The sequence below is a fragment of the Onychomys torridus genome, chromosome 21, assembly GCF_903995425.1.
Source record: "Onychomys torridus chromosome 21, mOncTor1.1, whole genome shotgun sequence".
NCBI classification, from domain to species: domain Eukaryota; kingdom Metazoa; phylum Chordata; class Mammalia; order Rodentia; family Cricetidae; genus Onychomys; species Onychomys torridus.
Window position 1 is genome coordinate 2557252 of NC_050463.1, and position 12134 is coordinate 2569385.

Here is a 12134-nt window from a genome sequence, read left to right on the forward strand (position 1 = left end):
AATCTTTGGGCAGTGGGGGGAGCGGGTTCCAAACAGGGTTTCCCTGTGTAGCCCTGGCTGTCCTGGAGCTCGCTCAGTAGCCCAGGCTGGCCTCGAACTCAAAGATCCGCCTGCCTCTGCCTCCCGAGTGCTGGGGTTAAGGACTTGCGGCTGCCATGACCAGCTCAGAAAGGAAAATGTTTTATTCACACACTGGAATATTACTCACCCTCAAATAAGGAGCCTGGCTCTTCCATGCACCACGCATGGGAAAACACGGGGAGAGAGAGTCGCTGTTAACAAGTAAAACTTTTATTAAATAAACTTTTCGTTTTTTTCTTCCAGACCAGAGAGGTGATTTGGCGCTGAGACTCGTCCCCGCACACAGGGGCAGGAGGCAGGGGCCCACAGCCCGCATTTCCTCTCCGCCCTCCGCCGTCCCGCCCTCTCTCTGCCGTCTCCAACATTCAGGTTGAAGTTGAAATTTCACGAAATTCGTCGTAGCAGAAATAAAGCCCGTCGTACAAATCACATAGGGTTTCTCGAGTGGAGTATAAAAATGGTATTTACAGCTCGTAAACATGAACTAGACGGTGTGCAGGCCAGCGCACGCCAGCACGCACTGGGCGGGCGCCCCGCGCGGACACAGGCTGGCACCGGACGGAACACAGTCTCACTGTAGGAATGCTCAGAACAGGGGACGCGAAACGAGGCGGGCGGAATCCGGGGGAGTTTTTCCCTCTTTTTTTTTTTTTTTTTGACTTTTTTCCCTTTGTTTTGGAGCAGTCAACAAACATGTTGGTAGAAACGAAAGGGATTTTTTAAAAATCTGTTTTTGCACTTTCTTAAACCTTAAAATTTTTTTTGTCTCTTGTGTTTTGCTTTTGGACTCGTCAGAAGGGATGCGGACCCCCCTCCCCGTGGTGGGATGTCCAAACTAACGACTCTGTGCTTTGCGGTGGGCGCGTGGGCAGGGGGTAATATACAGGGGCGGCTCCCCACCCAAGTCCTCCCAACCCCCAGCTAGGAAACAGAAGCGGATTATCAGCGAACCCCCCACCCCCGCCCTTCCTTGTGGTCTGGAAAAAGACCACAAATAAAAAGGAGAGAAAAGAATCAGCGTGCGGAGTCCGCGGCGTCAGCAACCGGGTCTGGCGGTCTGTGTGGCCACGTCCGACTCGGGCGACCTCGGTGGAGACCTTCAGTTCAAGGCTGGTGATTGGAGGACGGCGGGGGACATCTGGGGGCGGTGAGGAGGACGGAGGGGGCGGGGGACACCTGGGGGTACCTGAGGGGCAGTGGGGGGCACCTGGGGACAGTGGGGGGCAGGAGGCTTCCCCAAGGGAAGCTAAGGACACCTGGTCACCCAAGTAAGGCCGTGAAAGCGGGAGGGGAGGAGGGCGGCCCTGGACGCGGGCAGTGGCAGCAGCCGTGGGGACCCCAGGAACCGGAGGTATATGGTGTTGGCGGGGTCCTGGTTTGGCGTCCGGTGGGGGGCGGCCTCCAGCCGGCCTCGTCAGTCCTTGGTCCCGGTGAGTGGCCGGCTCGGAGCCACCGTTTGGCCCCTGCGTTTCATACTCCAAAAATACATAGTCTATGATGCGCTCTTGGGCGCGGCTACAGGAGGCGGGAAGTGGGGGTTCTGGCTAGGGGGTGCTGGCTGGCCTGGAAGGCCTCCGAGTCCGACAGGGGGTGCCCCCAAGTCGAGGGGCAGATGGTGATTGGCAGTGTATGGACCCCTCAGACCTGGGCTCAGACTCCTGTCTCCCCCCACCCACACACACCACGGGGCATTCTATGCCCATGTGGCGCTCAGTGGCTTTGGAATTGGGGGGACTGCGTGGGGGGACAGATGGGGAAGGGGGTCACTGGGAGGGCTGGTGTCCAAACTTGGCTGTAATTTACATAAGAGTCCTGGGGTGGTTGGAAGTGGGGACCACTCAACCCAGGGAGGATATGGGGGCGCATTAGGGAGCCGTGGAGGGGAGGGGAGTGGGGCACAGAACGCCCTGCTCCACTTCACGTTTGTCCTGGTAAGAAAAGTCCGTGTTTTCAAACCCGCAGTTCCTGACAGTCACCATCAGTTTGGGGATATGTATAGACTGGTTCCTCCCCAGCCCAGAGCAGAGATCCACAGGACACTGGGCTAAAAGTGGAGACCTGGCAGATGTGCTGGGGGTTTGATCCTGATTGACAGGTTTCCTCATCGAAACCAAAATAAATAAAACTCAGATAACAAACAAAAAACACTGAAGGACTAAACACTGCTGACCTCTACCAGACCCTGGGCCCTCAGGTGATCAGAAAAGAGAAGGAAAAAGAAAAAAAGGAAGGGAGGGAGGGAGGGAGGGAGGAAGGAAGGAAGAAAGGGGAAAAATCAAAAGTATTTCCAGGCTCTCTGTAGGTGGTGGCAGCCGGTGGCCGAGCTGTCCCCTCCCATGAGGCCGGCCGCTGGCTCCACCTTTAAAATCAGCTCAGTTCCAAAGAGAGCGCCGAGAAGGTGGTTGGATGGGAATCTGACATTTGGGGTTTTGTGTTTTTTTTTGCTTGTTTTGGGTATATCTGGCTTTCTGTTTGTTTTTGCGAGATTGTGAGTGGCGTACGCTCTGGGTTTTGTGAACCCACTGGGCATGTAATTAGAAGACAGGGCTCTCGGGGTCCATGGGAGCCGGTGGGGACAGAGGTGGGGGGCCGGAAGGCTGTGGCGGGCTCCCGTCCCCTCTGCTTCAGTTCTGGGCCAAGCTTAACTGGCTATTCCAAGTTCCAACTAGGGACCCAGACCTGGGACGTGTGCTTCCTGGAGGGGGACAGCTTCCCAGGATGGGACAGAAGCCCCGCCCATCACACCCTGCACCAGGCCCACACGCCCACTTCTGGATGAGCGTCTATTCATCCTTCAAAACGTTCCCTGGGAAGCCCCCCTGGCGGGAGCGCCTAGCTTTCTCTCCACCTCCCCACCCGAATCCCACCCTGTGCCACCCAAGCGAAGGTGATGGGGGAGGGCTGTGTCCCCACTGGCTTCCTGGAGCATGGCTCCCGCCCCCGGGGTGTGGAGCGTGAGCTCGGGAGGGGAGGAGGGTTGGACCACACCAGGGCTGGGCAGGGCACAGGCCGCCTGGCGGCTCACCTGGGGCCAGACCCACAGCGGAGGGGCTGTGGGCGTGGTCAGTACGGGTGTCCTGGGTCTTTGGGTCTCTTCAGCTGCACCTTCAGCCTCTTCATACCGATCTGAAAGCCGTTCATGGCCTGGATGGCCGCCTGCGCGCTGGCCGGGTGGTCAAAGCTCACGAATCCTGGGGGACAAAGTGACCCGAGCTGGTGAGGCCAGTGGTCCCAGCTTCCTGTAGGTATCACCACACTGGTGTGTCTCTACGGATGGGGCCTCACTCCACCCGCCCCGCTCAACTTCTGCAACACCCTGTGCTTCTGAGGATTGGTCTGGACCTTATACACGCACTCCGCCCCGCCCCCGCCCCCAGCCCTCACTGGGGACCCTGGGCGGGGCTCCACCCTGACCACGCCCCCAGCCCCTCACTGGGGGTTCTGGGCGGGGCTCCACCCTGACCACGCCCCCAGCCCCTCACTGGGGATTCTAGGCGGGGCTCCACCCTGACCACGCCCCCAGCCCTCACTGGGGGCCCTGGGCGGGGCTCCACCCTGACCACGCCCCCAGCCCTCACTGGGGATTCTGGGCGGGTCCACTCACCGAAACACTTGCTCTGGTTGGTAGCCCGATCCATAAACACCTTGGAGGAGATGATATTGCCGAAGGGGAGGAACATCTGGGTCAGCTCCGTGTCTCCAAACTCCTGGGGGAGGTGGTAGATAAACAGGTTACAGCCTTCGGGACCTGTAGGTGGGGGAGAGAAAGACATAAAGCCCCCAAGGAGAGGAGGCGGACCCCCCTGGGTTGGGTCCAGCACTTGTCTCTGGCTGTGGATGCACCGGGGGCTTCTCGAGACCCCCAGAGAGAATGGTGGGGAGCAGAGGTGAGCCCCGAGAGCCTTGATCCCTCCCATATGCTGTTCACCCAGCCAGTGCTCATCACAGACCGAACCCGGACACCTCCTTGCCCACCCCGAACCCCGCGAGCCGAGGTCTCCGCCTCCCAGATCGACTCCCTAAGCTCCATGTCTTCCACTGCAGCCCTCCACCCCAGGCCATGTACTGGAGTCAGGTGAATGGGGTGCTGGGGGTGCTGGGGTGGCTCAGCAGCGACGCTGCTGCCTTGTGCTGGTCTAAGACACACCTGACATTTCAAATGAGCCTGGCGGCCAGGTTGGGGGCCCACACCCGTCAGTCATCCCAGCACGTGCTGTGTTTATGGGTCTAGTGTAAGTTACACGGTGAGACCTAGTCTCAAACACACACACGCACACAGGCACGCACACACACGCACGCGCACACACACACACGCGCACACACACACACGCGCACGCACGCACACGCACAGGCACGCACGCACACACATGCACACACGCACAGGCACGCACGCACACACACGCGCACACACACACACACGCGCACACACACGCACAGGCACGCACGCACACACACACACACGCGCGCGCGCACACACACACACGCGCGCGCACACACACACACGCGCACACGCACGCACGCGCACACACACGCACCTATACACACGCGCGTGCAGAGAGAATTCATTCAGGGGCGGCTGTAGCTGGGGTAGAGGTTGTCTGTCTGTCTGCCTATCTAGTCAGTGTTGGGGTCGCGCCTGTGCACAGTGGAAGCTTGCAGGAGCCCTCCACCCGTGCGCTCTGGCCCGGGTTCGGGTTGCTAGGCCTGGTGGCCAGCGCCTTTGCGCGCCCAGCCCTCCTTGGGCCTGGAGTTGAAGGAGGGACTCCTCCAGTTCCTGCTGTCTACAGCCCAGGGACGCCAGGCCCTCATCACCGGAGCGGCCCGAGGCTGACGCCTCTCCCCGGTCCCCTCCCGGTCCTCGGGCAGCGGGTGGAAGGGGTGCAGGAACTTCGCGATGCCTCCCGGCCTACACAGGTGAGGACAGGACGCCCGAGCTGCAGACGGGGAAACTGAGGCACTGGTCACAGTGCCCAGCCGGAAGAGGATGTGAATGGCCTTGGGTCGCCGGATGCCTGCTTCCTCCCGCATGCCCTCCACAGGACTGGCTTCACTGGGAAGGCCTCAGTTTACCCAAGATACCTCCTGGGACTCCGGACTCCTGTTTCCTCCCGCATGCCCTCCATAGGCTTGGCTTCACTGGGAAGGCCTCAGTTTACCCAAGATGCCTCCTCACACAAACGAGCACCAAAAAGGGGGTTTCCAAGCTTGTCCATAGGGGGTGGGATCCGTGGAGGGGCGAGTTCAGCGGTGCAGGTGAGGGCGGGGCTGGCGGGGCCGCCTCACCTTCGCGCTGCTGCTGCAGGAGGTGCGGAGGCTGCGGGACGCCGTGCGCCACAGGCGCGAGAGCCGCGGTGGGGTACATGGCTGCGGAGAGCAGAGGCGGGGCGGGGCTGAGAGGCGGCGGGGGCGGGGCCGAGGGCGGGGCCGAGAGGCGGGGCGGGGCTGAGAAGGGGCGGGGGCGGGGCCGAGAGATGGGCCGGGGGCGGGGCCGAGAGGCGGGCCAGGGGGCGGGGCGGGGGCCAAGAGGTGGGCGGGGCCGAGAGGCGGGGCGGGGGCGGGGCTGAGAGGCGGGGCGGGGCCGGGGCTGAGAAGCGGGGCCGAGAGGTGGGGCGGGGCCGGGGCTGAGAGGTGGGGCCGGGCCGAGAGGCGGGCCGGGGGCGGGGCTGAGAGGTGGGGCCAGGGCGGGGCTGAGAGGCGGGGCCGAGAGGTGGGGCGGGGCCGAGAGGCGGGCCGGGAGCGGGGCTGAGAGGTGGGGCTGGGGCGGGGCTGAGGGTGAGAGGTGGGGCTGGGGGCGAGGGCAGGGCTGAGAGGTGGGGCCGAGGCAGGGGGCGGGGTTGAGGTGAGAGGTGGGGCCAGAGCAGGGGCGGGGCCGAGGGCGGGTCCAGAGCAGAGGGCGGGGCTGAGGGCGGGTCCAGGGCAGTGGGCGAGGCTGAGAGGTGGGGCCAGGGCCCAGTCCAGGGTAGAGGGCAGGACTGAGATGAGGGGCGGGTCCAGGGCCGAGGGCGGGGCCGAGGTGAGGGGCGGGTCCAGGGCCGAGGGCCAGGGCCAGGGCGTGGGCGGGGCCAAATAAAGATAGAGCTAGAGTGGGCGGGGCCTTGCAGCAAACAGCTGAGGAATGAGCCCATAGCCAGAGGGGCTGAGGGGCGGGGCCAGGGCTGAGGGGCGGGGCCGTGGGTGAGGGCGGGGCCATGGCTGAGGGCGGGACCATGGCTGAGGGGCGGGGCCGTGGCTGAGAGGCGGGACCATGGCTGAGGGGCGGGACCGTGGCTGAGAGGCGGGGCCAGGGCTGAGAGGCGGGGATAAGGCTGAGGGGCGGGGCCAGGGCTGAGCGGCAGGCTTGCCCATGTCCCTGCCCTTCACTATGCCTCTGCTCTCCATCCCGCTCCTCATCCGCTGTGGCCCCGCCCCCTTGCGCCCTGAGCCCACCCCTCAGCCTCATCCCCACCCCTCAGCCCAGCCCCACCCCTCAGCCCTGGCCCCGCCCCTCAGCCCTGCCCCGCCCCTCAGCCCTGCCCCGCCTCTCTGGCCCCACCCCATCCTCAACTCAAGGGAGCAGGCCCACCCTCCTCTTAAAGGGGTAGTGCCAGAGTGGAGCAGCCATAGTGAAGAGAAGGGCTGAGGGGCAGGGGCGTGGCCGCAGCAGGAAGGGCCGAGCGGAGAGGGTATAAGGGTGGAGATGCACCAGGGAGTGGGGTCTAGAGCTGAAGGGGGGCGGGGGCGTGATGGAGAACAGGGCCAAGGAACTGAAGAACTTAGCGGGCGGGCGCGGCCTTCGCGGTAGGATCTAGGCTCCTGGGCAAGGCATTGCGTGGGCATGCATCTCGAGGTGGGGCCAGAGTCAGAGCTGGCCGGGCGGGCTGTATGTGGGTGGCAGCCAGGTGCGCCAGGCTCAAGGGGCTGTGCACATCCCTTAGGGTGGGCCATGGGGGGCCTGGGCTTGCCCAGGACTGTCGAGCCACAGGGTCAGGGCAGGGCTGCTCTACCTGTGTACTGCTGGACTCCGGAGAAGGCAGGGTGGAGGGTCTCTGCCACAGTGGGGCTCTGAGCTGTGGGGCAGAGGACCAGCTGAGCCCGGACATCCACAACCACCCGTTTCCCTTCTGGGTTAACCCCTACGGCAGGTCAGAGGACGGAAACCGCGTGCCCATCTCCCCGCAGCCCATGCCCCGCCCAGACCCCGCCCAGCCTGCGGGGATCCCCGAGTGTCCTCCACTAGCACGCAGGGCTGGCGGCGCAGACCCCCCCCTGCCCCATTTCTACAATGTCCAGGATCTTAGACTAAAGAGTGAAGCCAGAGGCTGCGGCTCCCGGCTGTCACCTCAGCCCTTAGTTTAAGGCCAGCCAAGGCTAAGGAGTGACTTTAGACCAGCCTGAGCTACAGAGGGCGGCTAAGAGCAGTCTAGCCTGGGCTGCACAGGGAATTGAAAGCCAGCCTGGACTACACAATGTGACCCCCATCTCAAACAGCAAACAAGGAGAGGTAGGTGCCTAATATTGGCCGGATGCTCCTCCCCTCCCCCCATCCAGCCTTTGACACCACCTGTCCCATTTTTCCAGTTCTGGAAACCAGTGAGATTACTGAACTGGATTTTGAACCCAGAACCTTCCCCGTGCATGACTTCCTGTGCTCACACCTGCCCAGACACCCCTGTCCTGGCCTGCCCTGCCATGCCCGCTGTGGGGACCTAGGTGTGTCCCCAGCCGCCGCGCCCACTCCAGGCCCTGCCCTAAGCTCTCAGGCACGCTCTCTCCCAAGTTACCTGGGTAGGGGACGAGGCCATTGGCATACACAGTCTCCAGGGCGGGGTGGCTCCCAGGGAAGGGCAGGACGCCTGGGAAGCCATTGGGAATGGGCGCCACCAGGCCAGGAACGGCGGCAGTGCCTAGCAGTGGGGGCGAGTGTAACCCTGAGGAGGGAAGAGGGTAAGACATGGAGTGGGGGGGACCCAGACACCGGGAGGGGGCTGCCCGCTTGTCCTGAGACCCCCCGAAGCTGCTCTCACCGGAGGTGGGGGCGATGGGCGTGGCAGGCAGACCGTTAAGGCTGACGGCGCCGATCTGTTGGATATGGCAAGGGGGGAAGGCTACGCCCGGGCTCAGGTAGCTGCCGGAGGTGGACAACACTGTCGTCTGTTGCTGCATGAGCTGGGGACAGAGACGCTGTGAGTGGCCAGTCCCACCGTGGCTCAGGAGCAGGGGTGGGAGAGGATTCCAAGGGACGTTACAGCTAAAGCTGGGGTCAGGGCTCAGTCAGAAACTTGGCCTCAGCTGGAGGTCAGTGACTGGTGCTGGATCGGGGTTCAGTAGGCATTAGCACTTGGTTTGGGGAAAAGGTTCGGTCTAGATTCTGGACTCAGATAGAAATGGAGGCCTGTACTCGGACTGAAGTTCATTCTGGGATCAGGGATCAGTCAGGCATTAGGGCTCAGCTTGGGATCGGGGCTCAGTCTGGGTTCAGGGCTAAGTTAGAGACTGAGGCTCAGTTGTGGATCAGGATTCAGCCTGAAATTGGAGATCAGTCTAGGATATGGGATCTGGGTCGGCACAGGATCTAGGCTTGGCCTTGACTCAGAACTAGGTTTAGAAAAAGGACTCCAGATTGGGGTTGGGTCTGCCCAGGAACAAGACACAGTTGGAGATTGGGGCTCAGCTGGGATCAGGGATCAGGCAATGATCAAGGCTGAGTCAGGAGCTCAGCTGATGTCAGCCTTGAGGATTTACCCAGAGCTGGACCAAATGCAGATTTAGGGATGGTGAGATCCAGGCCATTTGGGTCAGAATGAGTGAGACGTTAGTATTCTGCCCAGAGTCAGGGTACATCTGGGATTAGGTGGCTGTGTTTAGAACTGTCAAGATCTGGGCTTTCAGTCTGGACTGCAGCTCAGTTTACCCTGCTGGGCCTGAGGCTCAGCCCCATCCAGGACAGGATCCTGGGTCAGAGAGAATGAGTGACAGGGAGAAGGAAAGGTGGGGGCGGTGTGGCTGAGTCCCAGACAGTGCCCACATGCCGGGGCCACTCACAGCCTGGGCGTAGGCACTGTAGGGGCTGAAGGGCAGGGTGAGGGACGGCGTCAGGATGCCCAGCTGGCCAACCATCTGCTGCATGCGCCTCAGAGTCCGCTCTTTGTCCGTGTCGGCGAACTTGACCACCAGGCTGGAGGAGGCCCCCTGTAAGGACAGTGTACAGTGTTGGGATGGAAGGGCAGGGGTCGCCAGGACTCTGGGAGTCCCCATGGATGAGAGTGGAGATGCCAGCCACATCCAGAAGAGCCAGCACCACACAAGAAGTGCATAGGGCTTGTCATCCTGGGCCTGGTCGTGTGGCAACATGGCCATAGAGTCTGCGAGGCGGCCACAGCCACAGAAACGGTGGAGCATGCAAGTCCAAGGTTGACGTCCGGGACGAAAGTGTGTGTGTGTTGGGAGCAGAGGGACAGTGGAAGAGTTTGGGGTGGCGTACCATACAGCCCACGCCTGGGACCCGCTGAGGTTCCCATCACCAGGGGACATGATGGGTGACTGCGCCGATCACTCACACTCTAGAGCTAAGTTAGGAACTGGGGCTCAGTGTGGGATCAGGGATCAATATATGAGGAACTAGGGCCCAGGATCCAGAGTTTAGTTCAGGATCAGGGCTCAGCCAGGTCCTTTCTGGTAATTGGGCCCAGATGCTCCCAGGCAGGCTTGCAGACAACCTGCTCCTTGGCTTTGGTTGTGAGGGGAGTCAACCTAGGGGTGACCCGAACCTGCCCAGCCATGTTAGGGAGAAAGCCGCTGCTGAAAGGCTGGGGATTCTGTTTGCCTGTAGTGATGCAGACTCCTGGGGACCCTCCCTGGGGGATAGACCACAGCCATACCTGGGTGGTTCTACATCTTGGACACCTGCTCCCCACTCCCTCTTGTCCTCATGGGTTTCCAGGACCCCCATTATCTCCTACAGTTTCTCCAGACCAGCCCTCATCCTCCCGGTGGGGACCTGAGCTCGGCTGCCCAGCCAGGCTCTCGGAATCTTTGCCCTTGCCCCCAGTGACCCTGACATAAAGGACCTATGCAAGTGGCCTGGCAGCCCCCCCCCCACTTGGTGCCCAGTGTGGCTCCCTACTGCCCTAGAACGGAGTCCTTGGTCTCTCCACATCGTCCAGCCATTGGTCCTGCTCCTCAGCCTGTGTCACACCACAAGCTAAGACCACAATGCACCAGGATAGTGTCTGGTCACTCAGCCCTGATCGCAGCCTTCTGCTCTCCCGTCTGATGCAGTCTAGGAAGGTGTAACACCAACACCACCCATCGCTCCCAGCTGCTCTAATCCCCCCCCACACACACACACACACTGTGGCAAGGGCAGTTCTCACTCACTGGCATGGTCTGGCTGCCATGCAAGGCATGGATGGCCGCCTGGGCCTCTGTGTGGGAAGAAAACTTCACGAAGGCACAGCCTGGGGAGAGAGGGAGGTAGAGGTGAGGGACAGACCGAAGGATGATTGCCACTTCCGGAAGACAGTTGACAGGAGTTCACACAGACATGGGAAGGCCACAATGGCCTGAACAGACAAGACACACCACCATCTTCCAGGGGCAGACGTAGATGTCATCAATGAATTCAGCCAAACAGAAAAAAGTCAGACATCAACCTCCACCTATCTACCCACATTTTCATCTATCGTCTCTTTACCCACCTACCCACTAATCTGTCAGTCTGTCTGTCCGTCTATCCATTCATCCACCCACACAATCCATCCACCCATTCACCCATCCACCCACCCACCCATCCATTTGTCCATCCATCGATCCATCCATCCATCCATCCATCTGTCTGTCCATCCATCCGTCTGCCCATCTGTCCATCCATCCATCCATCTGTCCATCCATCTGTCTGTCCATCTGTCCACCCATCCACCAACCCATCCATCCATCCACCCATCCATCCATCCACCCATCCATCCATCCACCCATCCATCCATTTGTCCATCCATCCGTCCACCTACCCACCCACCCACTCGTCCATCCGTCTGTCCATCCATCCATCCACCCGTCCGTCTGTCTGTCCATGTGGCCAGCCAGCAGGAAGTCAGTTCAGCTGCCAGCGACTGTGTTGAGACCCCGACAGTCACACACTCTCAGATGCAGGCTTGGCCCCAGAAGTTCCCATTAGCACGACTGAGACAAAGGTTTGAAGGGTCGGTCAGTCACCAGCTCTGACCTCCAGGGTGCAGAGGGTGAGCTGGGACCTGTGGATCATGGCAGCCGGTCAGATAGACGGACACACAAAGTCATGTGGTGGCCACCAGGCAGATGCACCCCCAGCCAGGGTCATATGCCATGGGTCCAGGGTGGGACCAGTCTGCCAGTCATACAGATGGACAGACAGACACTCGAAGACAGACAGAACTTGAGACACTCAGGGAGAGAAGCTGAGAGGCTTGAGCCATGGTCCAGAGGACCGATCTGCAGGGACACAACAGCCCCAACGAAACAGACACTCAGGTGGGGCCAGGGATGACCCCGCCCTCCCATAGACCTGACCCCTTCTCCGCAGCCGGCCCTCCCCTCCAGCCCCTCTCTTTTTGCAAGCTATAGTTAAAATAGGGAGTGACAGGGACTAAGAAGCCAGGTGGGTGTCACCAAGCTCCTACACTAACTGCAGAGGTCCTAATGACAGCCTTGTGCACATCTCCCCACCCCCAAGTCTATCCGCTCTCCTCCCTCCACTTCAGGACTGAGGTATGAAAAATCCTCAAGGGCTGCAGAGGTGGCTCAGAGGTTAAGAGCACTGACTGCTCTTCCAGAGGTCCTGAGTTCAATTCCCAGCACCCACATGGTGGCTCACAACCATCTGTAATGAGATCTGGTGCCCTCTTCTGGCCTGCAGGAATATGTGCAGACAGAACACTGAATACTTAAAAAATAAATAAATAAAAAAGAAAGAAAATCCTCAAGAATGATCAGTCCCTGGTGCAACCTCAGCCCTCCCTACAGGTCCCTGCCATCACCTTCCTGACCCACCCCACCCGCTCTACCCCTTCCCACAGGCCACGCCCACCTCAGGCCTAGCT

At 61.1% G+C, this 12134-nt stretch overlaps 1 protein-coding gene across 1 annotated transcript; it reads right to left on the minus strand.

The window, feature by feature from the left end:
* Positions 1-275: 275 nt before the first annotated feature.
* On the minus strand, positions 276-11320 carry Celf5 (CUGBP Elav-like family member 5). Its single transcript, XM_036171231.1, has 9 exons — positions 11272-11320; positions 10438-10568; positions 9103-9249; positions 8085-8226; positions 7842-7988; positions 7065-7127; positions 5365-5445; positions 3686-3829; positions 276-3272 (listed from the first exon to the last, which is right to left on the minus strand). The coding sequence occupies exons 1-9, from the start codon at positions 11318-11320 to the stop codon at positions 3145-3147; spliced, it is 1032 nt and encodes a 343-aa protein (XP_036027124.1). The 3' UTR covers positions 276-3144.
* Between the last annotated feature and the right edge of the window lie 814 nt (positions 11321-12134).

What these genes read in the sequence shown, in the direction of transcription:
- Celf5 (XM_036171231.1), bottom strand. Translation starts at nt 11,320, where the DNA reads ATGATCCACAGGTCCCAGCTCACCCTCTGCACCCTGGAGGTCAGAGCT. An exon ending in ACAGTGCCTACGCCCAGGCT is followed by an intron (nt 8,227 to 9,102) that starts GTGAGTGGCCCC and finishes CTCTGTCCCCAG; the next exon opens with CTCATGCAGCAACAGACGAC. An exon ending in CAACCAGAGCAAGTGTTTCG is followed by an intron (nt 3,273 to 3,685) that starts GTGAGTGGACCC and finishes TTTGTCCCCCAG; the next exon opens with GATTCGTGAGCTTTGACCAC.